Source organism: Centruroides sculpturatus, unplaced genomic scaffold (genome assembly GCF_000671375.1).
Source record: "Centruroides sculpturatus isolate CEXI.00-Female unplaced genomic scaffold, Cexi_2.0 scaffold716, whole genome shotgun sequence".
Taxonomy (NCBI): domain Eukaryota; kingdom Metazoa; phylum Arthropoda; class Arachnida; order Scorpiones; family Buthidae; genus Centruroides; species Centruroides sculpturatus.
The window spans coordinates 8,449-34,868 of record NW_019385348.1 but is presented as its reverse complement, the minus strand read 5'-3'; the positions used below and the strand labels follow the sequence as shown (position 1 = coordinate 34,868).

At 32.6% G+C, this 26,420-nt stretch overlaps 3 protein-coding genes across 3 annotated transcripts; 2 read left to right on the top strand and 1 right to left on the bottom strand.

Moving 5' to 3' along the window:
- Positions 1 to 1,140: 1,140 nt before the first annotated feature.
- Positions 1,141 to 2,140, bottom strand: LOC111637954. Its single transcript, XM_023383562.1, has one exon. The coding sequence runs from the start codon at positions 2,110 to 2,112 to the stop codon at positions 1,228 to 1,230; it is 885 nt and encodes a 294-aa protein (XP_023239330.1). The 5' UTR covers positions 2,113 to 2,140; the 3' UTR covers positions 1,141 to 1,227.
- Positions 2,141 to 3,586: 1,446 nt separating this feature from the next.
- LOC111637953 lies at positions 3,587 to 22,576 on the top strand. The gene is made up of 4 exons (XM_023383561.1): positions 3,587 to 4,663; positions 5,967 to 6,167; positions 18,898 to 19,301; positions 22,310 to 22,576. Exons 1-4 carry the CDS (start codon positions 4,507 to 4,509, stop codon positions 22,511 to 22,513), a joined length of 966 nt encoding a protein of 321 aa, XP_023239329.1. The 5' UTR covers positions 3,587 to 4,506; the 3' UTR covers positions 22,514 to 22,576.
- LOC111637955 lies at positions 12,224 to 19,572 on the top strand. The gene is made up of 3 exons (XM_023383563.1): positions 12,224 to 12,425; positions 15,064 to 15,559; positions 19,394 to 19,572. Exons 1-2 carry the CDS (start codon positions 12,293 to 12,295, stop codon positions 15,516 to 15,518), a joined length of 588 nt encoding a protein of 195 aa, XP_023239331.1. The 5' UTR covers positions 12,224 to 12,292; the 3' UTR covers positions 15,519 to 15,559; positions 19,394 to 19,572.
- Positions 22,577 to 26,420: the final 3,844 nt, after the last annotated feature.

The window sequence follows — 26,420 nt, the reverse complement described above, 5'->3', positions numbered from 1 at the left end:
ATATTTTAAAAAAATATTTATTATTGTATCCTGTTAGAATTTAAATCGGAGTCGGATTTCACAATGCATCAGACCCGATCTGTGATAAGATAACAAATATTTTGAGTGATAAACTGTGATAAAATCTGTGATAAACTATTTTGTGATAATCTGTGATAAAATTTGTCATTTTTTAATGAATTATACAGGCTGTTCCTTGAATGTCCAGAGTTTTGCGGATTAATTTTTGGAATATATAAGTATATTACTATAGAATATGATGATGATACGTCACATATCTAAATGAATGGATTTTAAAGAACAGTTTAAAACTAGGGATATTCAAGGGGAACACCCTGTATATTGCCAAAAATATATTTTATGAAAAGTTTTACAGATGTCAATATTGTAAGAACAGATAAAACTGTGATAATTGTAAGAACTGTGATANACTTTTCCTCCACCAGCATTTGCTTATGTTCTAAACCTACACGCTTGTTAGTAAGATTTCCTTTTGAGGAGAAGCGCTTATCGCAATAACAACGAGTATTTTCTAATATATCCAACGCAATATTTTCCATAACGATTTCTTAGCAACGTAGCGGGAATACTTCACAACCAATTATCGATGATAAAGTTTTAAAGCTAAAATATCGACAAAAAATTCCAAGCACACCGTAGAGCACGACGTATACGTTATATGAACCTCACGACACTAGCGGCATCTCATGGTAAAAACCAGAACTACGGCTACGGAATCGTTCTGTAATTAGACGCCAGTGAACGGCGGCGGCGGCTGTCATGGCGGCTCACCGCTGATTCCAGCAAAGAAAAGGAAACAGTGGGGACGCACGTTCTAACCTAACCTAATATATTCTAATAATATAATTGGTAATAATTATGATAATTTATCAGAATAAGTAAGGTTAGGTTAGAACGTGCGTCCCCACTGTTTCCTTTCTTGTCTTTGCTGGAATCGGCGATGAGCCGCCATGACAGTCTACGTATGTGGACTTTAACCAAAATAACATGGTTTTTTTTACTCGCCTTTGTCCGCACTCATTCGCCGACTCTGGCGCGCTTCTTCCTGTTGCTCGCCTCGCCGCTTGCTTGGTTCTTCGGCGTCGCTTCCGGGGCTACTGGAACGGTTTCTGGCTCCTTCCATTCGGGCTCGCGTCCCGCTCCTGGATACATTTTTCTTAAATGTCCACAGAAAATTGCGAAACGTTCGCCTGGCTTCAGATTGTTTCATTTCATATGCTTTTTGTACACAAAAGCGTAGAGATACGAATCGCGCAGTTCTTCAGTATAGTGACGGGGCAAATTTCTGTTCTTCAAAATCCCCCACAGCCTTTCGATGTTTTGCGTATGCACGCCATCCAACGGATTCGCAAAGTTTTTGGAATGATTTACTGTCGCGTATTTTATATCTATTCCTTTTAATTCTCCGATGTTGTTGTATCCCTTCCATTGGTCGGTATGAACCGTAGATCCGGACCGTACGAAATTCCTAACGACCCAATTCAGACTGGCTTCGGAGCGATTGTTTACAAAACACAAAAAACAGTTCTTGTCTTCTCTGCAGATACCGCCGACCACCCACTTTGTCCCTTTCAGCTTTCTTCCTCTTTCGTATTTACGCTTGCTTACGACCGTCTCGTCTATTTCCATGGTCTTTCCAGGACCGCCAATTTTCAAACTTGTCAAATTAAAAAGAGCGACCATCATCGCGTACCGAACGAAATTAGCCCAGTCGACACCGGTAGTGCGACTCACCGTGACGGCCAAACACGACGAATTCAACGAGCCGTCTATGCAAATCAGATGCCAGAGGAAACTGAAGATTGTCCGCCATGACATGTTGCCGCATTTTCCCTTGAAGGTGCCTTCGAACGCCGAACTATTTACCTTGCACTTGTAACATCGGAAAAAAACCGAACCGGTGTCTTTTCTGTAAATTATTTTACGAACGCCGCCGTCGCACTTGTTACACTTCGCCTCTACCGGTTGCAAACCAATCTTAATCGCAAATTTTATATCGGAAGGTATCCTACTGTCGATACCCAACTCGGGATATTCAGAATCCAAACGACGAAATAAATCAGTGGACGTCACAATGTCTAAATCCTCCATCTCTGCGAAAAAGCCAAAAACCGGAAAACGAAACCACCAACCCGTCGAAAATTTGAAACAACCGCACTCAGAACACGCGCAGGCGCTTGCGTCGTCACGTGACATGTGGCGCAGGCGCTCGCGTCGTCTCCAAAGCGGTCCGGTTTCGAGGCTAAAACAGGAAGAACCGCCATGACAGTTTACGACTCTGGACATTAACCCTAATTTCTTACCAGTTGACTGATGAGGGGCTATACGCCAGAAACGTGTAAAAGTGCCCGTATCAACTGAATAAAGTGGATAAACGCCAAGTGTTTAAATAATAACACAGTCTTGTGTTCAATGGTAAAAAAAATTTCTCATTAAAATCGATCATAAAACTCCGTTCCCACGAAAATACTTCCTTGTAGAAGATGAGTTAACTTTTGTGTCATAATTTGGTCACTTCGCCCACCATTGGTCAAAGAAGATCATCATCTGTGACGTACATGGGCAAATCTCGAGAAGAGAGCCCCCATATAAAAGGCAAGTGCGATGACGACACGGGGAGAAGTTATTTTTCTGTACTTTGTGTGTGTGTGTGTGTGTGTGTGTGTGGATTACGAGGATGGTGGCGACGAGTACCTCTCGTCGCCACCATCCTCGATAGAAATATTCTACAATTTGCGGACTTACGTCGACCCACGAACTATTTTAACGAGCCCGGGATTTAAACTCCAAGATCGTCCTGAAAACTCCATCCTGTATAACTAGAGGTATTTATCCTACTCGCGATGATATATACGTAGTAGATATTTTGAAATTAATAATCTATGTTATACGTTTTTTTGCATATAAATGATGTGTTAAACAGCCTCCCCCTTTACCATTTTTTTTCATATTATAGGAAATAATCATACAACTATGTAATAAAAACATTGTCAAACAAGTCTATAGTGTACCATTATATAACATGTAAGCATTTTATGTTATCATCACCTCGCATTTTTGTTAAGTCCTACTCACCAATGTCCTGAAACTCACATTATTTTTTGTAATTTTAACAGCACGGAAGAGGGGTTGCGAATACAATCCAACCCGAAATGCATCTGAATTAGAAATATTTTAAATAAAACGTAACGTTTTCTAACCAATTGCTAATTTGTACTCTGTTCCATTTTGTATCGGAAATAATACATTTTAACTAAAAATATAAGTGTTCATAGATATTTTGAAATTAATAATCTATGTTATACGTTTTTTTGCATATAAATGATGTGTTAAACAGCCTCCCCCCTTTTACCATTTTTTTCATATTATAGGAAATAATCATACAACTATGTAATAAAAACATTGTCAAACAAGTCTATGATGTACCGTTATATAACATGTAAGCATTTTATGTTATCATCACCTCGCGTTTTTTTTTATGTCCTACTTACCAATGTCGTGAAACTCGCCTTATATTTTTTGTAATTTTAACAGCACCGAAGAGGGGTTGGNAAACATTGTCAAACAAGTCTATGATGTACCGTTATATAACATGTAAGCATTTTATGTTATCATCACCTCGCGTTTTTTTTTATGTCCTACTTACCAATGTCGTGAAACTCGCCTTATATTTTTTGTAATTTTAACAGCACCGAAGAGGGGTTGGGAATACAAGCCAACCCGAAATGCATCTGAATTAGAAATATTTTAAATAAAACGTAACGTTTTCTAACCAATTGCCGTTTGATCGTCTACCAAAATTACTGTTTGGATTACAAAGACGCTACACACAGAAAAGTAATGAACACGAAGTACTAAAATTTAAAATTATCACGTTAAAAATCACTGGTAAGATCATCATCATCAAAATCTTTTTCACTAGAATGTTTTTGTATGGTTGAAGCAGATGATGGTTTCCAACTTTAACATTTATCGCTGTAAGAACTCGATTTTTGTAGTTTAGTTTTCATTAAATTTAATTGCAAAAAAATACGTTCAACTGCTGCATTTAAATGAGGAAGCAATAAAAACATCTATTTACTGTCAAAGTAAAGTAAAAAATACAGAAATATAGAATAAAAATGAATGTTTTGAAAGGAAAGGTATTAGGATTTCTTGAATGGTACTAGGAAAATGGTGTTGGGTGTCTTGGTGCTGGGACAAGTAAAAAGGTACTAGATTAGTACAAAAGTACTAGGTAAAACAACACATCGTACAAAAGTAGACGACTACTCGAGCAGTTGGATACTTTTGGGCTACTTTTTAAAAATTATTTGGCTACAAGAGCAAAAAACATCTGGCAACACTTTAAGCGATACACAGTGGAACTGTCAGTGTGTGTTCTTTGACAGAAGTTACACGTGAGTGTGATACACGTGGTCGGCGATCGCATTGTTTGGGAAAGAAATACCGAAAAGTTGCGTAGTGAATTGTCGTAATCGGAATATGATGAAAAATAAACAAGGGACTGTTCAGGTGTTTCCTGTTAAAGAAGGAAGGCCAAATACATGGGTTAATGGCATGAAAAGAATCAACGAAGAAGATTGGAAGTGGCTAATACCCAGAAAATTCACGTGTGCGTGTAGAAAACATTCTCTTACAGGTAATTTCGTAAGTTTTAATTCCTCAACATCAAGTAGAGTTAACATAAGATTCCGGATGAGGGAGCGGAAACCCCTTTTTGTTATAATTGTTGTAAGCGGAAATTGTAAACTCTTCTGGATTAAATTCCAGATCCGTATACCGTCATGGCGACTCATCTCTGATTCCAGCAAACAAAAGAAAGGAAACAGTGGAGACGCACGTTCTAACTTAACCTAACCTATTGTAATAAATTACCATAATTATTACCAACCAAATTATTTGAATAGGTTAGGTTAGAACGTGCGTTCCCACTGTTTCCTTTTGTTTGCTGGAATCAGCGATGGGGCGCCATGACAGCCGCCGACGCTGCCGCGGCGCAGCAGCCGCTGCCGTTCGCTCGCGTCATGACGTGACATATCGTCTCTAAACCGCTCCGGTGTCGAGGCTGGCAGTCGGAAAACAGGAAATGCTGCCATGACAGTCCACGTATCTGGACATTAACCGGTCTATTTTTCTACACCAGTGATTATAGTTATGGGTGGGTTGATAACGAGTATTCGAATGGCCTATTTCTTGGTCGTCGTTACTTTGAGTCAGCACACTCCAAGGGTGCGTTTACTTCTGAGTTAGCAGTGCTAATTCTGATAACCGGATGTGACGTCATTAGCACGTGTATTCATGCTTGCTTGTCCAATTCGAAAGTGAACACATACGCTAACAAGAAATATGGCTGGAAACCCCTATATTTCTTGTTAGCGTATGTGTTCACTTTTGAATTGGACAAGTAAGCACGAATACTCGTGCTAATGACGTCACATCCGGTTATCAGAATTAGCACTGCTAACTCAGAAGTAAACGCACCCTTGGAGTGTGCTGACTCAAAGTAACGACGACCAAGAAATAGGCCATTCGAATACTCGTTATCAACCCACCCATAACTATAATCACTGGTGTAGAAAAATAGACCNATAGCGTATATTTTTTTTTTGTTGGAGAAGACGGAATAATGCATGGCAATTACACTGTCTTTTCCTCAATTTTTGACGTCGAACTTCGTTGTTCGACGTCAAAAATGACTTCTCCTGTACATTCAATATTCATCGCAACATCTTTTTTCTTCAACTTCTTACTTAACATACAGACCAATTATCAGTCCAAATTGTAAATTTTTACAAGCCGTAAAGAAATACAATACTTAAAACTTTTCTGGAACAGGAACGAGATTCAATTTCAGTAACTGCCCAACTTTCAAACTCAATAACAGTTTTTCGATTATTTTTATTTTTTTTTTTTTTTTTTTTTGTTTATTTTTAAATTATTAGGGAGACCTCATCCAATTCATCTAGATAATGTACCGTCAGTATCTTTTTCTTCGCCCAGATGCAAAACCATAAGCCAAAAGCATTTCAACAAGATGAAGAAGTACATAAAAAGGCACAATGCATCTAATAAAAAACGGAAACCTTTAAGGGAAATTACGCCTAATGCAGTTAATTGTGATGACCTCTCCAGATCTCTTCATGGTAAATAATTTACACTTATGTAAAAAATTAAATTTCTGTTAACTAAAACATAATATTAATACTTGCGTAAAAATAGATAATTTTCTTATACAGTAGTCTTGAAAATTCGGCCTAATATGGACCGAAGGGTGGCCGAGTTTGTGAAAATGCCGGGTTATCGGGAATGGGGTTAAAAAAGGATAAGTATGCGTGTTTCCTCAGAAAATACTGTACTGTACTTGATGTATTGTTTGTTTGAAAATACAACAGAGAATAAACTGCCCAAATACCCTTAAACAAAGGAAAAGTACATACTTTATGAAGGCATAGAGCCTTTACTACATGAAAATGAAAATTAATGAATACACTGTGTATGGTAATTTACCTGATAAGACAGACCTGAGAAAAATACTTTATGACACATAAAGCTGTCTATGATGAAAATTAATTATCTAAGGGTATTTTTGCCCTGCCAGGGTGTAGCTGGGTTATCGAGTGCCGAGTTTTCGAGACTACTGTATTTGTTTATGAAAAGCAATAAAATAATATTAGGTTTTTAGTCTGAATTATATATCGTTATTTTATTTATTTGCTCAGTTTGATGAATGATAATGCAAAAGGTCATGCCAAAAAATTAATTTTGATGTTAATGCATTCTTGTAATCAAAATACCAAGTTTTGCTGTCCTGCAAAATGTTGTAATCATGAAACAACAGAAATGAAGAAACATTCTCCTTGGCAATAAAATGTATGTAAATAAAATCAGAACTTTTTTTGGCTCTTCTGGAAAACCTTATGACCTTTTGCAATATCATAGACGATAACATTATTGTAGATTATGATTTTATTAATTTACCTTCAAATACGGTAATTGCATTATGGTATTCAGAAAACTTTCGCCATTTTTTCTTGAAGCTTGTTTATATGTTTTGAGTACAACATCAATCGCTGCTTGATGTTGTACTCAAAACATAAGGCGTATTCAAAATCTCAGATAACTCAGAACACACAACAATCTACAATTAACCAATAACTGGTGTGAAACTCTTCAAAAAAATCTGTGAACGTTTTCAATGCCACTCCTGGGCTCTTCTTCAGGCTTATTTTATATCTTCCGTTATAACTGGATTCTTTAATTCTAATGTTTTTAAAAATTTGGAATGTGCTCTTTTTCTGAAAAAATTCCAAATGTGGATTGAATCTACATGCTATTTTAAATATATTCTCTACCAATGGTTATTCGTTATGTGCACAATACCTCAGCGTGCTTCTGGCAAACTGCAAGTGTCTTTTTTGTTGCTCGATACACCATCAAACAAGAGAGCTCTCATGATCCACCATGAGGCTTATGAGAGCTCTATTTTGCATTGACAATTTTGAATTTAATTTATTTGTTGATGAATAAACCCTGAATAAATTAAAATTCGGTTAGTACATTAACAGAATATTTTAATATACTAATATATTTACGTAAGACATCACATAATTTTTTTTAGTTGTTAAAGTGCACTCTTAGGAGTGATTTAATTATTTAAAACTCTTACTGAAATTTAAAAAAATCTTTAACTCTGTTTCTCTTATGCGATACACTTCTTGTCCAGTCTTATGTTCAAATATACGAGCACTAATATGGCTTTTCTTTTCTGCTAGACTTATTACATCATCTATGAAACGAAGGACAAACTTTAGAAAGACTTTTTATTTATTCGAGTATGCATTTCGGATAATTATATCCCTTTTCAACTCTTGTGTTACAACTATATAGGGAAAAAATAGTATAATGTATACAAGTTAGCAAAATTTTTCTATAATTTTACAAAATTGTGAAAGAACATTAGGAACTTACATGGATTGTGAGAAATGCAGGAGTTGTGACATTAGAATAAATATGGAAGGCGATTATTGATTAACAGGTAGAAGCAACAATGATGATTAAATTGGAAATGATTTACAAAAGGGAAGGATTAACATAGATGTAAAAAAAGTTTTTGAACTTACAATGAACATGACGGCCTGTACATAGTGTTGGAAAAAAGCATTCCAGTATACATGACACAATGTTGAGTTAATAATATAAAATTTGGGAAACTTGTTCTTGGTTACAGTAAGGGTAATAGAAACCTTTTGGAACAATCAATATGATGAAGTGAGGTTAGTGCACCATTAAAATAAAGGGAACAGAAAGAGATTGTTTTAGTTTATAGGAGAGTTTCACAGGGTGGGACGTATGCAGATTGTAAGTGGGAGAGGATGCGTTAGGACGGCATCAACTTGAAAGGGGAGAGTGGTAGTGGGTGGGGTGGACCTAAGGGAAGGGAGGATCGAAAAAACAGGTGTTTTTGAGGGGTTAGGGAGTTGTAGAAGAGTGAAGGAGGAAGGGAAAGTGAGACATATGAGTAGCCTGTTGGGTGCCGTATTTTAACACATTAAGCACTAACACATCCCCCTTCTGAGCTTCTCTTGGTCAAGTATGGATACCAAGTTTCATGTAGCTTTTGACCAATGTTATTATTCATTACACTGTCTTTGTTTTTAAGGATCTCAAGATGTTCCTACCATCTTATTTTTTTGTGTATGTAATTTTTTTTTTGACAGTTTTTACAGTTTCTTATAAGATTTGGCAACCTTTGTTGTTACAATGAACAGCAACAGCTGAGTTACAATTATATTTAATCGCAGCTATGTGTTCTTTAACTTGAGTCTTCAGATTTCTACCAGTTTCACTTATATAAGATTTGGGATTAGTGCAGTTGCAGCTGAGTTTGTAAATTACGTGTTTTTGGTCTTATATATTAGTATTATGTGGGTTCATCTTGTAATTTAAACAAGGAAACTCTTCTGGTGCTAAGGTTATACCATAATTATGTGATATGGATTTGATTCTTTCAAATAAATTTTGTTTGTATGGAATTTTAAAATATTTTTGAGTGGTGTTATTGTTTTTATGTTCGTGTTTGTTAGTTTCTTTGATATTGATCTATTTGTCGTGTGTGCTTTTGCTGTAATTGTTTATTAAAAATGTTTTTATTACATCTTGTATTTCATCAGTTCTATCAGTTTCGTTGGTGGTGCGTTGTAAGATTTTGTCAATGTACATGTAAAAACTGTTTTTCTTTATGTAGGAGGGTACCTCAGAAGTGTAATGTATGACACTGTCAACGGTGCAAGGTTTTTTGTATTTTTTAAAAGTGGTTTTGTTATTAAACCTAGTGACAAGGATGTTTAGAAAAGGTAACTGGCAGTTAGTTTCAGGTTCTAAGTCAAATTTTATATTAGGGTCTATTTCATTAACAATTGCTAGAATCTGGTTAGTGTTTATAATGTTACTGTCATAAACGATGAAACAGTCATCCACATAGCGTTGTAGGTCTATTATGTTTTTAATGTTTGCAATCTTTTTATTAATGTACGTCATGCTAAGATCAGCTAAAACTGGGCGTATTACTGAGCCTATTGAGATGCCATCAATTTGCCTATAGAATTTCTCTTCGTTATTGAAGTATTGATAGTTATTTTCCAACACTAGGGTTGTCGTGTCTATGATCCATTGGTTACAGTTGTAGGTTTTCAAAGTTTCTAAGATTCTGTTAAGCTTTATCAAAGGATACATGTTGCATACGTCAAGGGATTCCAATCTATATAGCTTGGTTTAAACGTTAGTGTTTAATTTTTGTATGAAGCTATCGGTACTATTTATACTATGATGGGACTTCTCTAAAACATTTAATTTCTGTTTTAGAAGTAATTCGAGGTTGTAAAATATACAGGTAACCCCTGTATAACACAGTAGTTACATTATAAAAAATTGCCGTGTTATACGAAACAAAGAACTAGTACGAAAAGGAGGATTAGGTTCGAAAAATTAAGAAACATGCTATTATATTTTCATAATTAATATAAATATCTTTATTAAAATTTTCTTAAGTGATACATATTAATATAAATTAAACAATGTTCTCTTTGTCATCACTAAAAGCACTATTAACCGAGAGCGTTTTCTTTTTGGCAAGTTATCCTTATCTTCTGAGCATTTTTCTGCAATATCTTTAGATCCAATGTTTACCTTTTGCAAAAAGTGTGTAATTTTAGATTGCTTGCTGCTAGTTAAAAGTTCTTTATAAATTTCCTTAAATGGTGCTAAGCACTTATGAAGAATAAATCAAGTGTGGAATAAAGGAAAAACATCTGGCAACAACGGAATCAGAAGCGTCGAGATCTGGCAACATTGAAACAAGTTTTGAGAAGGACCATGTGTATCGACAGACGGCGAGAAAAGAAAATTTACCATACTTAAGTACCGATAGTTCAGAAAAATAATAATTTTCGTGAATTATTATTACTTAAGTATGTAAAAATTTATTACATTTCATGTTGTACGAGGGTTTTACCCAATTCTCGAACCGTGTTAGAGTGAATCCGTGCTATAGAAGTGCTGTGTTATATGGGGGTTAGTTACTTCTATAGCCTTTTGTGTCTACTAAAGGTCTATAAGTAATAGGGTTTTTATAAGTTTTGACTCTATAGGAAAACTTCGGTATTCTGTTATCACTTCTTAAGACAAATTGCTTTTCATCAATAAGATTGTTTTTCAAGGGTAATTTTTAATTTTTTGTTGAGTGAGTCAGTAGGGTTATTACTAAGTTCTGTATACTTATTTTGATTGAGTAATTGCCAATAGATGGATTCATCTCGTCCCGAATAAGGATCAAGATGGTATTATTATTTGTTTTGTTTTATCTGCTTTGACAATTAATAAGTTGTTATCTTTTAAAAAATTTTTTAGGTTATCTATAATACGCTTATACCTAATAATTTTATTTTTCGTCTTTTTGTTGATTTTATATTTAAATAATTTGTGTTGAAGTTCTTCTCTTAATTTGATTTTTTGTTCTTCGGTTGTTTGTGAAAAGCTGATGATGTTTTCTGAGCTAACGTCCCATTTGTTTTTATCAACCGTGGTTGGGCCATTAAAGTTTAAATCTCTACTTAGTAGTTTACACATGTGGGGCGGTATTTGGATGTTAAATAGGTTGACAATTNACATTAGAAAAAATATGGAAGATGATTATTGATTAATAGGTATAAGCTACAATGATGATTAAATTGGAAATGATGAAGTGAGGTTAGTGCACCATTAAAATAAAGGGAACAGAAAGAGATTGTTTTAGTTTACAGGAGAGTTTCATAGGGTTGGACGGTCTGCAGATTGTAAGTGGGAGAGGATGCGTTAGGACGGCATCAACTTGAATGGGGGGAGAGGTAGTGGATGGGGTGGATCTAAGGGAAGGGAGGATCGAAAAAACAGGTGTTTTTGAGGGGTTAGGGAGTTGTAGAAGAGTGAAGGAGGAATGGAAAGTGAGACATATGAGTAGCGTGTTGGGTGCCATATTTTAACACATTGAGCACTAACATATCCTCTTTCTGGGCTTCTCTTTGTCAAGTATGGATACCAAGTTTTATGTAGCTTTTGACCAATGTTATTATTCATTACACTGTCTTTCTTTTTAAGGATTTCAAGATTTTCATACCACCTCCTTTTTTGTGTATGTAATTTATTTTTTTTTTTGACAATTTTTACAGTTTCTTTTAAGATTTGGCAACCTTCATTGTTACAATGAACAGCAACAGCTGAGTTACAATTATTATATTTAATCGCAGCTATGTGTTCTTTAAACCGAGTCTTTAGATTTCTACCAGTTTCACCTATATAAGATTTGGGATTAGTGCAGTTTCAGCCGAGTTTGTAAATTATGTTTTTTTGGTCCCATATATTAGTATTATGTTGGTTCATCTTGTAATTTAAACAAGGAAACTCTTCTGGTGCTAAGGTTATACCATAATTATGTGATATGGATTTGATTCTTTCAAATAAATTTTGTTCGTATGGAATTTTAAAATATTTTTGAGTGGTGTTATTGTTTTTATGTTAGTGTTTGTTAGTTTCTTTGATATTGATCTATTTGTCGTGTGTGCTTTTGCTGTAATTGTTTATTAAAAATGTTTTTATTACATCTTGTATTTCATCAGTTCTATCAGTTTTATTGGTGNTTTTGTTGTTGTTTATTTTTAAATTATTAGGGAGACCTCATCAAATTCATCCAAATTATGTAACGTCAGTATTTTCTTCTTCGCCCAAAAGCAAAAGAATGAGGCAAAAGCATTTAAACGAGTTTAAGGACTACAGAAAAAGGCACATTGCACGTAATGAAAACCGGAAACCTTTAGGTGAAATTACGCCTAATGCAGTTAATTGTGATGACTTCTCCAGATCTCTTCATGGTAAATAATTTACATTTATGTAGAAAATTAAATTTCTGTTAACTAAAACATAATATTAATACTTGCGTAAAAATAGGTAATTTTCTTATACAGTAGAGTCTCAAAAACTCGGCCTAATGTAAACCGAAGGGTGGCCGAGTTTGTGAAAATGTTGGGTTAAAAAAGGATAAGTATGCGTGTTTCCTCAGAAAATACTGTACTGTACTTGTATGTATTGTTTGCTTGAGAATACAACAGAGAATAAACTGCCCAAATACCCTTAAACAAAGGAAAAGTACATACTTTATGAAGGCATAGAGCCTTTACTACATGAAAATGAAAATTAATGAATACACTGTGTATGATAATTTACCTGATAAGACAGACCTGAGAAAAATACTTTGAGGCATAAAGCTGTCTATGATGAAAATTAATTATCTAAGAGTATTTTTGCCCTGTCAGGGTGTGGCCGGGTTATCGAGTGCCGAGTTTTCGAGACTCTACTGTATTTGTTTATGAAAAGCAATAAAATAATATTAGGTTTTAAGTCTGAATTATATATCATTATTTTATTTATTTGCCCAATTTGATGAATGATAATGCAAAAGGTCATGCCAAAAAATTTAATTTTGATCTTAATGCATTCTTGTAATCAAAATACCAAGTTTTGCTGTTCTGCAAAACGTTGTAATTATGGAACCAACAGAAATGAAGAAACACTTTTCTTGGCAATAAAATGTATGTAAATAAAACTGTAATAAAACAATAATTTTTTGGCTCTTCTGGAAAACCTTATGACCTTGTGCAATATCATAGGTTAATTAATTTACCTTCAAATACAGTAATTGCATTATGGTATTCACAAAACTTTTGCCATTCTTTTCTGAAGCTTGTTTTTATGTTTTGAGTACAACATCCAGCGCTGCTCGATGTTGTACTCAAAACATAAGGCGTATTTAAAATCTCAGATAACTCAGAACACACAACAATCTACAATTAACCAATAACTGGCGTGAAACTCTTTTAAAAAATCTGGGAATGTTTTTGATGTTTTTCCTGGGCTGTTCTTCAGGCTTATTTTATATTTTCTGTTATAACTGGATTCTTTAATTCAAATGTTTTTTTAAAAATTTGGAATGTGCTCTTTTTCTGAAAAAATTCCGAACGTGGAAGGAATCCACGAGTTATTTCATATATATTTTCTACCAATGGGGATTCGTTATGTGCACAATACCTCAGATAACTTTCCGGTTGCTACCAGTGTGTTTCTGGCAAACTGCAAGTGTGTTTTTTGTTGCTCGATACACCAGCAAACAACATGGCAACCACCACTAGGCTCGTAAGAGTTCTATTTTGCATTGACAATTTTGAATTTATTTGTTGATGAATAAACTCTGAATAAATTAAAATTTGGTTAGTACATTAACAGAATATTTTAATATACTAGTATATTTATGTAAGACATCACACAATTTTTTTTATTATGTGATACGCTTCTTGTCTAGTCTTGTGTTTACATATACGAGTGCTAAGATGGCTTTTTTTTTCCACTAGACTTAGTACACCATCTATGAAACACAGGACAAACTTTAGAAAGGCTTTTTATTTATTTGAGTATGAATTTCAGATAATTATATCCCTTTTCAAGTCTTGTATTACAAATGGATTATGAGAAATACAGGAGTTGTGACATTAGAAAAAATATGGATAGTGATTATTGATTAACAGTTATAAGAGCAAACATGACTGCCTGGAACATAGTGTTGGAAAAATCATCCTAGTAAACATGACACAATGTTGAGTTAATATTATAAAATTTGGAAACCTTGATCTAGGTTGCAGTAAGGGCAATAGAAACTTTTTGTAAGAACCAGTATGATAAAATAAGGGTAGTGCACCATTAAAATAAAGGGAACAGAAAGACTTTAATTTTTTTTAGTCGTTAAAGTGTACTCTTAGTAGTGATTTAATTATTTAAAGTTCTTACTGAAATTTAAAAAATCTTCATCTCTATTTCTCTTATCGAAATGTTCAGTTTTTGTTAAGCTGTCCTCGTTAAATAAGTTCAAAAATAAATTTAACGTAACATGGAAGTTTACAATGTTCACCATTTTTTTATTTTTTTCTTCCGAAATTCCCGGCAGTCAACATTTGTTCTCTAGAAAACACCAGTCGTTGTGTCACTTCTAGCAGCATCTCACTGGATTGATGCTGAGATTTTGAATTTGTCCATAAAAACAAGCTTCTGGATTATCTGAAAGACCTCTGTCCCATCAATTTCAGATAACAGTTTTTTCTGTAAATAAAAATACCAGTAAATTAGCATAATGTATGTGACAAGTTTACTTTAAATAATTTTTATTGTTTTGAGATTTTTGAATTTATAACCAGTTTCAAATGTAGAGAAGTATTGAGGTTTGACTGTATTATACAGGCACAACAGGCAAATATTTGATTTTCTTAGTGCAGATTTAAAAAATAATAAACAATCTAATGTAGATTTATTGACCAATTTTTATAATACTTTTAAAAGTTAGCATAAATATTTGGAATTTCTTATTCCTGTCTGAACGCCATGCTGCTGTTGGGCTGACTGTTTACTGCTAGATTCCTTGTAATTTAAAATACCTTTGTGTAGTAATAGTATTTTTTCTTATAGGTAGGAAAGGATCTGAAATTCTGATTAAAAAAGAACCAGACTGTGATAATGACATGACTTTTGGCAATGGAATTGAATGCAAAACACGCGACGATAAACCAGAGATCGTGTATTGCGGTACTTTTAAAACTGAAGATGTACGGCATAATTTTGTAACAGTGGAGGTTGAACAGCATAATTTGGACTTAGTAGAGGACGATGAATATAATTTTGTCACGGTAGAAGAAGAACAACATAAGTTAAGTATAGAAGATGAACGATATAATTTTGTTGAAGTAGAAGATGACGTTCGTGAAATGGGAATAGTCGACGATATATACAATTCGTTTAGTGTTGAAGATGAAGATGATAAAATAATCAGGGTAGATGACAACAACGGAATTGAACATGAAAAATATAGCTTGGTGAGTAAAAATAGTTTACTTGATCATTTAAATAAAACTTTTGTCTTGTAAAGTTTATTTTTATTTATAAAATTGTATGTGAAAGACTTATCGNTAAGATTTTGTCAATGTACTGTACATGTAAAAAATGTTTATCTTTATGTAGGAGGGTACCTCAGAAGTGTAATGTATGACACTGTCAACGGTGCAAGGTTTTTTGTATTTTTTAAAAGTGGTTTTGTTATTAAACCTAGTGACAAGGATGTTTAGAAAAGGTAACTGGCAGTTAGTTTCGGGTTCTAAGTCAAATTTTATATTAGGGTCTATTTCATTAACAATTGCTAGAATCTGGTTAGTGTTTATAATGTTACTGTCATAAACAATGAAAGTCATCCACATAATGTTGTAGGTCTATTATGCCCTTAATGTTTGCAATCTTTTTATTAATGTATGTCATTCTAAGATCAGCTAAAACTGGGCGTATTACTGAGCCTATTGGGATGTCATCAATTTGCCTATAGAATTTCTCTTCGTTATTGAAGTATTGATAGTTATTTTCCAACAATAGGGTTGTCGTGTCTATGATCCATTGGTTACAGTTGTAGGTTTTCAAAGTTTCTAAGATTCTGTTAAGCTTTATCAAAGGATACATGTTGCGTATGTCAATGGAGGCCAATCTATAGCTTGATTTAAACATTAGTGTTTAATTTTTGTATGAAGCTATTGGTACTATTTATACTATGATGGGACTTCTCTAAAACATTTAATTTCTGTTTTAGAAGTAATTCGAGGTTGTAAAATATACAGGTAACCCCTGTATAACACGGTAGTTACGTTCCAAAAAATTCCGTGTTATGCGAATCCGGGTTATACGAAACAAAGAACTAGTACGAAAAGGAGGGTTCGGTTCAAAAAATTAAGAAACATGCTATTATATTTTCATAATTAAGATAAATATCTTTATTAAAACTATCTTAAGTGATACATATTAATATAAATTAAACAATATTCTCTTCGTCATCACTACAAGCACTATTAACCGAGAGCGTTTTCTTTTTGGCAAGTTATCCTTCTCCTCTGAGCATTTTTCTGCAATATCTTCAGATCCATGCTATACCTTTTGCAAAAAGTATGTAATTTTAGATTGCTTGCTGCTAGTTAAAAGGTCTTTATAAATTTCCTTAAATGGTGCTAAGCACTTATGAAGAATAAATCAAGTGTGGAATAAAGGAAAAACACCTGGGAACAACAGAAGCAGAAGCGTCGAGATCTGGCAACATTTAAACAAGTTTCGAGAAGGACCATGTGTATCGACAGAGGGCGAGAAAAGAAAATTTACCGTACTTAAGTATACTAATAGTTCTCAAAAATAATAATTTTCGTAAATTATTATTACTTAAGTATGTAAAAATTTATTACATTTCACTTTGTACGAGGGTTATACTCAATTTTTAAACCCTGTCAGAGTGAATCCGTGCTATAACAGTACCGTGTTATATGGGGATGGTACAATTCTCGAACCGTGTTAGAGTGAATCTGTGCTATAGAAGTGCCATGTTATATGGGGGTTACCTGTATAGCCTTTTGTGTCTACTGAAGGTCTATAAGTAATAGGGTTTTTGAGTTTTGACTCTATAGGAAAACTTAGGTATTCTGTTATCACTTCTTAAGACAAATTGTTTTCATTAATAAGATTTTGTTTTTCAAGGGTAGTTTTTAATTCTGAGTGAGTCAGTAGGGTTATTACTAAGTTCTGTATACATATTTTGATTGAGTAATTGCCTGTAGATGGTTTCATATTGATCCTTATTCAGTATTATTATTTGTTTTGTTTTATCTGCTTTGACAATTAATAAGTTGTTATCTTTTAAAAAATTTTTTAGGTTATCTATAATACGCTTAAACCTAATAATTTTATTTTTCCTCTTTATGTTGATTTTATATTTAAATAATTTGTGTTGAAGTTCTTCTCTTAATTTGATTTTTTGTTCTTCGGTTGTTTGTGAAAAGCTGATGATGTTTTCTGAGCTAACGTCCCATTTGTTTTTATCAACCGTGGTTGGGCCATTAAAGTTTAAATCTCTACTTAGTAGTTTACACATGTGGGCGGTATTTGGATGTTAAATAGGTTGACAATTATGTTATTTAGCCAGTTTTCTATTTCTTGGATGGTAGGGTAATTTAATTTTTTAACAAGTTTTTGGTATTTTTTATAGTAATAAGTATGATTATTATGAGTGGGGGTTCCTTTGTAGTTAGTATGGTGGGTATTTGTTAATTTTTTGATTAATTTTGTTAGTTATTTAATCCTGTAATTTTTACAACGTATAACAGACTTTAAATTATTTTTTTACGATTACAACATCATGCTTTTGCATATCTCTAACTGTACTATTTTTAATTTTTAAGGCTGGTAGCAGTATACTTTATCTGAGGTACATTCTTATGTACCAAATGTGGACATTTAAACGGTAATTTTCTTCTCATAAGCTTTTTAGTCTCGATGTGTTGGAAGTATCATCCCTGTTGGTTTCTTGCCAGTTGTCTTCTTCTCTGTTGTTCTCCCTTCCTTGATGGAATGTAGGCATTTTTGTGCTATTCGTTGAATTATGCGATACGCTTCTTGTCTAGTCTTATGTTCAAATATACGAGCGCTAAGATGGCTTTTCCACTAGACTTATTACACCATGAATGAAATGGAGGACAAATAAATAAATAAGTCTTTCTAAAGTTTGTCATTTGTTTTATTGATGGTGTGATAAGTCTAGCGGAAAAGAAAAGCCATCTTAGCGCTTGTAAATTTGAATCAAATTTCTCTTATCAAAATGTTCATTTTTCATTAAGCTGTCCTCGTTAAATAAGTTCAAAAGTAAATTTAAATTAACATGGAAGTTTACATCGTTTACCATTTTTTTCTTCTGAAATTCCTGGCAGTCGGTGTTTGTGTTTTCTAGAAAATACCAGCAGTTGTGTCACTTTTGGCAGCATCTCACTGGATTGATGCTGAGATTTTGAATTTGTCCATAAAAACAAGCTTCTGGATTATCTGAAAGATTTCTGTCCCATCAATTTCAGATAACAGTTTTTTCTGTAAATAAAAATACCAGTAAATTAGCATAATGTATGTGACAAGTTTACTTTAACTAATTTTTATTGTTTTGAGATTTTTTAATTTATAGCCAGTTTCAAATGTAGAGAAGTATTGAGGTTTGACTGTATTATACAGGCACAACAGGCAAATATTTGATTTTCTTAGTGCAGATTTAAAAAATAATAAAGAATCTAATGTAGATTTATTGACCAATTTTTATAATACTTTTAAAAGTTAGCATAAATATTTGGAATTTCTTATTCCTGTCTAAATGCCATGCTGCTGTTGGGCTGACTGTGTACTGCCATATTCCTTGTAATTTAAAATATTTTTGTGTAATAATAATATTTTTTCTTATAGATAGGAAAAGATCTGAAATTGTGAATAAAAAAGAACCAGACTGTGATAATGACATCACTTTTGGCAATGGAATTGAATGCAAAACACGCGACGATAAACCAGAGATCGTGTATTGCGGTACTTTTAAAACTGAAGATGTACGGCATAATTTTGTAACAGTGGAGGTTGAACAGCATAATTTGGACTTGGTAGAGGACGATGAATATAATTTTGTCACGGTAGAAGAAGAACAACATAAGTTAAGTATAGAAGATGAACGATATAATTTTGTTGAAGTAGAAGATGACGTTCGTGAAATGGGAATAGTCGACGATATATACAATTCGTTTAGTGTTGAAGATGAAGATGATAAAATAATCAGGGTAGATGACAACAACGGAATTGAACATGAAAAATATAGCTTGGTGAGTAAAAATAGTTTACTTGATCATTTAAATAAAACTTTTGTCTTGTAAAGTTTATTTTTATTTATAAAATTGTATGTGAAAGACTTATTGGGTTTTAAAAAACTTGCAAAGAAACAAACTCGTTAATATGAAATAGTAAAATAAAGATTTAGACCAGTTTATTCAGTAATCACATCAAATTTAAACAACATTCAAAGTTATAATCTGGAGCCTGATCATGTGCAAAGAACTAAAATAATGTACATATACATTTAAAATTTAAAGTCAAGTTTAACGTAATGAATTAAGCAAGAATTGTCATTTGTTGTGAGTAATAAATAAATAAGAAAAGCACAACATATAAAAATTATTTGTATGTTAATTCTCTCATTTCATATTTACTTCTGTCATATATTAATTAGTTAATAAGTCAACTGATTTGCTGAATGGCAACTCAGTTAGCCTATTAACTAATTGATATATTACAACCTGGCTAAAAGTGATAATCCTGAAATATTTTTGTCATAATTTTGAAATATTTTAGTCATAATTTGCATCTTTTCATTTAGTCAATGAATTCTTTTTGTTCTAACTTTAAAGCTTTGTCCTTATTTAGTTTGCCTGTTGATGGCTATTCAAAGTGGTTGTAAATATAGTATTTGTTTTTAAGTTTTATTTATATATTATATATTATATTTATATATAAATGCAATTACATTTAGCTTCCGGCAGTGGTTGGAACAACATAGGAATATTCAGTTGAAGGTAAGGTTACCTTCAACTGAATAAGCCTATGTGATGTTACTGCTGGATATTCTTTATTTCTTTGTGAGTATTTGTAAAATATTTTGAATATTTAAAATAAATGAAATAATGTGTTTTGAGTCTACAAATGTTTTTCTAACCTTTAAATAACTTAATTGAAAGAAAAGTTATGAAATATTTTGTTATTGAAGATTGCTTCGTATTAAAATTTTAAGTGCTTTGTTAAACAGCACTTAAATAACTAGGCATATAATAAATGTCCATTAAAACGTTTAATAAACTGTAATGGAAATGTTAATTATACAAAAGATGATAATATTTTAATGTTTTACTATTATTATTATATTTAACAAAAACTAAAAATAAGGATGTTTATTTTATTTAACATTAACCAAGCTAAATCTGAATCTATATTAGAATTGTTTTTGATATTTTAGTTTAATATTTCTTTGTTTTTTTTTTATCTAGTATAATAAAATGAATTTAAAAAATGTAGAAATGAGTTGTGTAATTTTCCTGGCTGTTATGAGATTTTATTTTAAAAATCACTTTTTAATTATTAATCATAATAAATAAATAATATTACATGTAACACCATTTATTATGAGAGACTGTTATAAAAACAATATATACAGTAGAGCATCAATCAACCGTCACCTCGGTTAACCGAATGCGTTCTAGTCTGCAAATTCAAATGTCAGCTAGTGATGTGGCGCTACAATATTTGGCTATGTCTTGGCTACTTTAATAGTATTTTTACGTGTTTTAGCTGGCAACACTGGATCGACCATGAAAGGGAGCCAGTATTTAAACGAGGCTTAATTTTCTAATCTTGGACGATGCAATAGCGACAATTATTATTTTTAAAAAAAAATTGATAGGTTTAACATGGAGGAAAATTCAACACAAATTAGGTTAATAGCAATATACTAATACACTAATTACATGGGATATAATAATATACTACAATAATAATGGATTTTTTCATACTTTTTGGTTATTCGACCAACCCCAGTCTTCAGTTGAGTCGGATAATCGATGCTCTACTGTACTATAAAATAGCAAAGAATTTAATTTTGAGGGTAGTGATGAGTTCTATAAAAAGAAGTAAAGTCTTTATTAAGCCCAACCTCGTGAGATATGCCACATGACCACCCTCTACTTCCCCCTTGACCTTTTCTCATTAAAATTTAATAGCATCAATGCTCCTTATACACAAGCAACTGTGTTAAGTTATGTTTCTCAATCTTTACTCCATTTCGAGATATTAAATGAAACAAATGCGCATGCGTAGATCCATAATTTTTTTGACATTTTTTATTTTTTATATATACATAACAGCTGGGAAAGTAAAATGAGAGCTATTTAGTATTTTTAGTAATTAGTATTTTTCAATACCAAACTGTTTAAATTTTCTTGTATGTATGTATANCCCGATTAACCGACACCTCGGTTAACCGACTGTCTTAGTTGGCAAATTTCAAATGTCCGCTACTGATGTGGCGCTACAATATTTGGCTATGTCTTGGCTACTTTAATATTATTTTTACGTGTTTTAGCTGGCAACACTGGTTCGACCATGAAAGGGAGTCAGTATTTTAACGAGGCTTAATTTTCTAATTTTTGACGATGCAATAGCGACAATTATTATTTTAAAAAAAATTTGATAGGCAATATACTAATTATATGGAATATATTAATATACTATACTAATAATGGATTTTTTCATACTTTTTGCTTATCCGACGAGCCCCACTCCCCAATTGAGTCGGATAATCGATGCTCTACTGTACTATAAAATAGCAAAGAATTTAATTTTGAGGGAAGAGATGAGTTCTATAAAAAGAAGTGAAGTCGTTATTTAGCCCAACGTCGTGAGATATGCCACGTGACTACCCTCTACTTCCCCTTGACCTTTTCTCATCAAAATTTAATAGCATCAATGCCCCTTATACACAAGCAACTGTGCCAAATTATGTTTCTTAATTTTTACTCCATTTTGAGATATTAAATGAAACAAATGCGCGTGCGTAGATCCATAATTTTTTTGACATTTTTTTATTTAGGTGTCTCAAAACGTGGAGATTTACAAAAATCTCAGTGTCAAATTTGACATGATTTTAATACTTTTCCTTGTTGTATATACATAACAGCTGGGAAAGTAAAATGAGAGCTATTTAGTATTTTTAGTAATTAGTATTTTTCAATACCAAACTGTTTAAATTTTCTTGTATGTATGTATATATATTTTTTTTAAACAGGTGCAAAATAAGAAAGATATTTCTGGGTGTGGCATTCAAAGCTATAATTCAGATCGCTGCCATCAGTCGTATCAAGATGATTTTAAAGAATACCGTGTTCCCAGTTCTCACATTCGTCCAGAATTCGATTGTTTCAAAAATACAGTCGGTAGAAAATCTAAGAATGAAGACAAAGGTACTGTTCAAACTCTTTTATTTTTGTAATTGTTTAAAAGATTTCAGTTTAAAAACAAATGCATTTTATTATAAAATTGAAAATTTTAAACTAATAATTTTTGCCTAAATTTAAACAATCATTCAGTTTTGTATGTATTTTGATTGTTTAAACTACAAAATGTTTTATTTATGTGTATTATAGTATAATTAATATATAGTTTATGTGGTTAAGAAAAATAGCGAATGTATTCATTTTATGTATACATAAATTTATTCTTAGATCATTGTTTAGGTCAGTGATTCCCAAAATTTTTTAAGCCACTGCCCCCTTGGTTCCATAAACTTAAACCGAATGATCCCTAACCCATTTTCTCTTGTGTGAAAATGACTTGGAAATATTCTTATAAAAACTGTTTTTACAAATTTTGTAAGGTTGCCAATGGGGCTGGAAATGTCAAGAAGGTTGAGGGATTGCAAAGGGTTGTATGTGGGCAATCGGCACTGAGACAGGACAGTTATCTAACATGAAAGAAGCTTACAAGATTTGTGAGCTTGGAAGTTCTAAGTTGGCAGCGGCCTCTGGGTCTTTCTCTCTTTTACAAGATAGTCCCAAATGAAGGAGTGTCCAAGATTCACGAATAACAGTTCTCTTGATGTCTTGATGACCCAGGACGATGTGGTCAACTTCCGGTGATAGGAAGTTGTCAATCTGAGGACGAGACAGAGACAAAGATGGGCACAAGACATTTACACAATTGGTCCGACACTTGGAACTTTTGGGAGAAGACATTGTGTCCTTGAATGTCTTGGGTTTTATTATTTTCTGTCCTCAATCACCCATTCTGATTGTTGGTTTCTTTGTTCTTGCTTTCTAAGTGGTTGACCACTCATTACTATATGTAACAAGATCTCAACTTAGATCATAGGAGAGGTCAAAATTGAAGTTTAATTTGACCCCCAACCCGAGATGGTCGATGGACTTACATTCTTTTATAGTTTAAAAGTGTGTGTCATGTTTTCATACAAAAGACTTTCTAACTTCTATTTTTTTTTTCGAAATAAAAAAATTATTTTAACGCAAATTTCAGTGAGGGTTCAGATCTGTTCAGAGCATCATAATTTTAACTTACTGTACATCTGGAAACCATTAAATGCGATGTTTTTTCTTGCCCATTTTAACAGTAGAAAAGAAAAGATTGTCAGTGACACTATCTAATCCTCATCTATGATTACTATTCAGCATCCTGCTGCTTGCTTACCTTCTTTTGCATACTAGATTTAATCACTGCTTTTAGGGGGTGATAGCATCCACTTTGGAAAAACACTGGTTAAAAAATTTGCTGCCATGTGACAATCTGTTGGGAATTTGACTAAACATACTGAGCTTCAACCTTTTATTTTNTGATAAAATCTGTCATTTTTTAATGAATTATACAGGCTGTTCCTCGAATCTCCAGAGTTTTGCGGATTAATTTTGGGAATATATAAGTATATTACTATAGAATATGATGATGATACGTCAGATATCTAAACGAATGGATTTTAAAGAACAGATTAAAACTAGGGATATTCAAGGGGAACACCCTGTATATTGCCAAAAATATATTTTATGTAAAATTTTACAGATGTCAATATTGTTAAAACATATATAAGAATTATGTTTGTATTTTTATACATTTCATTGTCATAAATAAAATATTTTTTCCCATGGTCAGTGTGATTTTACTAGCTACACAGGGTATCCTTTATCTGGTATCCCAGAGTACCAGGGTTTACTAGCTACACAGGGTATCCAGTTTACACTGGGATCATTCCTTCTTACTCAACAAGCTTTGTGTAAAAGAGTAAACAAAGATAACCCAACTCTCATTTATGGGAACCTTTGTATATTGATTTTACATCAAAAAGTGACTTCAATGAAAGATTCTGTGAGCTAAAACTGATTGGTATAGGTTACATTTATGTACCCTCTGGGGTACACAGTTTAATTCATAATGTTACACAAATTATTGAGTAATTTTGGCAGTATCCAAAATTTTTAATTATTTCATCAAATGTTGAATACAACTTTAATTGATCACGTGAGTAGAAAATCTGTTCCAAAACAATAAAAATAAATTATTTCAACATATACAGATTTATATACAGTATTTAAATTCTGAAGAATACAGAGTAATTAATGTTCGTCTTGACGGCATTTAGACTAATGAATTACCTGTTAAAAATCGAATTAATGAAAAATATTGCAAAAAAATTATCCTATATTTTATATATCCAAATTTTTGTACAGTTTTTATCTGTTACACGAAACAATCACAAGAGGAGATTTCGAAAGTCATCCTCGTAAAATTAGTCTTGTGACGCGGGGATGACTTTTTGAAACACTTCTTGAGAGAAAAATTATTGTTTTAATATAAGCTAAAACCTCTTAGCAATAGAATTTATCAAGTATGAATTCACTTGCGATATGACTCCCTAGTCCTGTCATATTACTTTCCTTTCTCCCCATTCCTTTCACCTATACTTTGCGAAATTCAATAACATCAGTACCCTACGTATAGGAGTCACCAAAGCATTTTACAAGTTATCCTGATAATTTACACTGGCGATAGAAGGCGAAGAATATCAATAGTGTTCAAACCCTCTATCTCGGCTCAATCAAAAACGGTCACCTAGGATTATTCCACTTTTGATGAGTGGCAGGTAGTCTACAAAATGCATAAAAAATTTTTTANTTATATATTAAAGCCAAATGATATAATTTGGTAATTTTGATATGTGCTAGGAGAACATTCAAGGAGTTACAGTGGTAGAGTGAGGTGACGTGAGCTGAATAATTACCTTGTGGGATGGTACATTGGTAATTCATTTAACAAATAAGTGATGTTTAAGCAATTGAAATTATGCTGTAATAAACAGGAAAATATTTAAGAAAATTTTTATTAGAAAAAATAAATTTCAAAATTTATTTTGAAAATGTGAAAAGAAATATATGGGTATATTAAAATATAAACATAAAAAGGTAACATCTGCTGAGGAGAGGCATTGGACCAAAATTAATTGTAGTGGCATACAAGATTACATTACATTAAATATATTTTCATTGGAAATTATGTGTTTCTCTTCCTTCAGTATAAGAAAAAATGTCCAGAGTGGACCAAAGTATAATATAATTTGGTAATTGTTTTGGTTTTAAGATATAACTGTTGGCATTTAGATGTTTATGTTTGTATGTATATACAGTAGACCTTCCTATAACGCTTAGATACNATACATTTCATTGTCATAAATAAAATATTTTTTCCCATGGTCAGTGTGATTTTACTAGCTACACAGGGTATCCAGGGTACACTGGGATCATTCCTTCTTACTCAACAAGCTTTGTGTAAAAGAATAAACAAAGATAACCTAACTCTGATTTATGGGAACCTTGTATATTGACTTTACATCAAAAAGTCACTTCAATGAAAGATTCTGTAAGCTTAAACTGATTAGTATACGTTACATTTACATACACACTGGGGTACACAGTTTAATTCACGTTACACAAATTATTGAGTAATTTTGGCAGTATTCAAAATTTTTAATTATTTCATCAAATGTTGAATACAACTTTAATTGGTCGCGTGAGTAGAAAAACTGTTCCAAAACAATAAAAATAAATTATTTCAACATATATAGATTTATATACAGTATTTAAATTCTGAAGAATACAGAATAATTAATGTTCGTCTTGACGGCATTTAGACTAATGAATTACCCATTTAAAATCGAATTAATGAAAGATATTGCAAAAAATTATCCTATATTTTATATATCCAAATTTCTGTACAGTTTTTATATGTTACACGAAATAATCACAAGAGGAGATTTCGAAAGTCATCCTCATGAAATTAGTTTTTTGTAATGCGGGGATGACTTTTTGAAAAACTTCTTGAGAGCAGAATTATTGTTT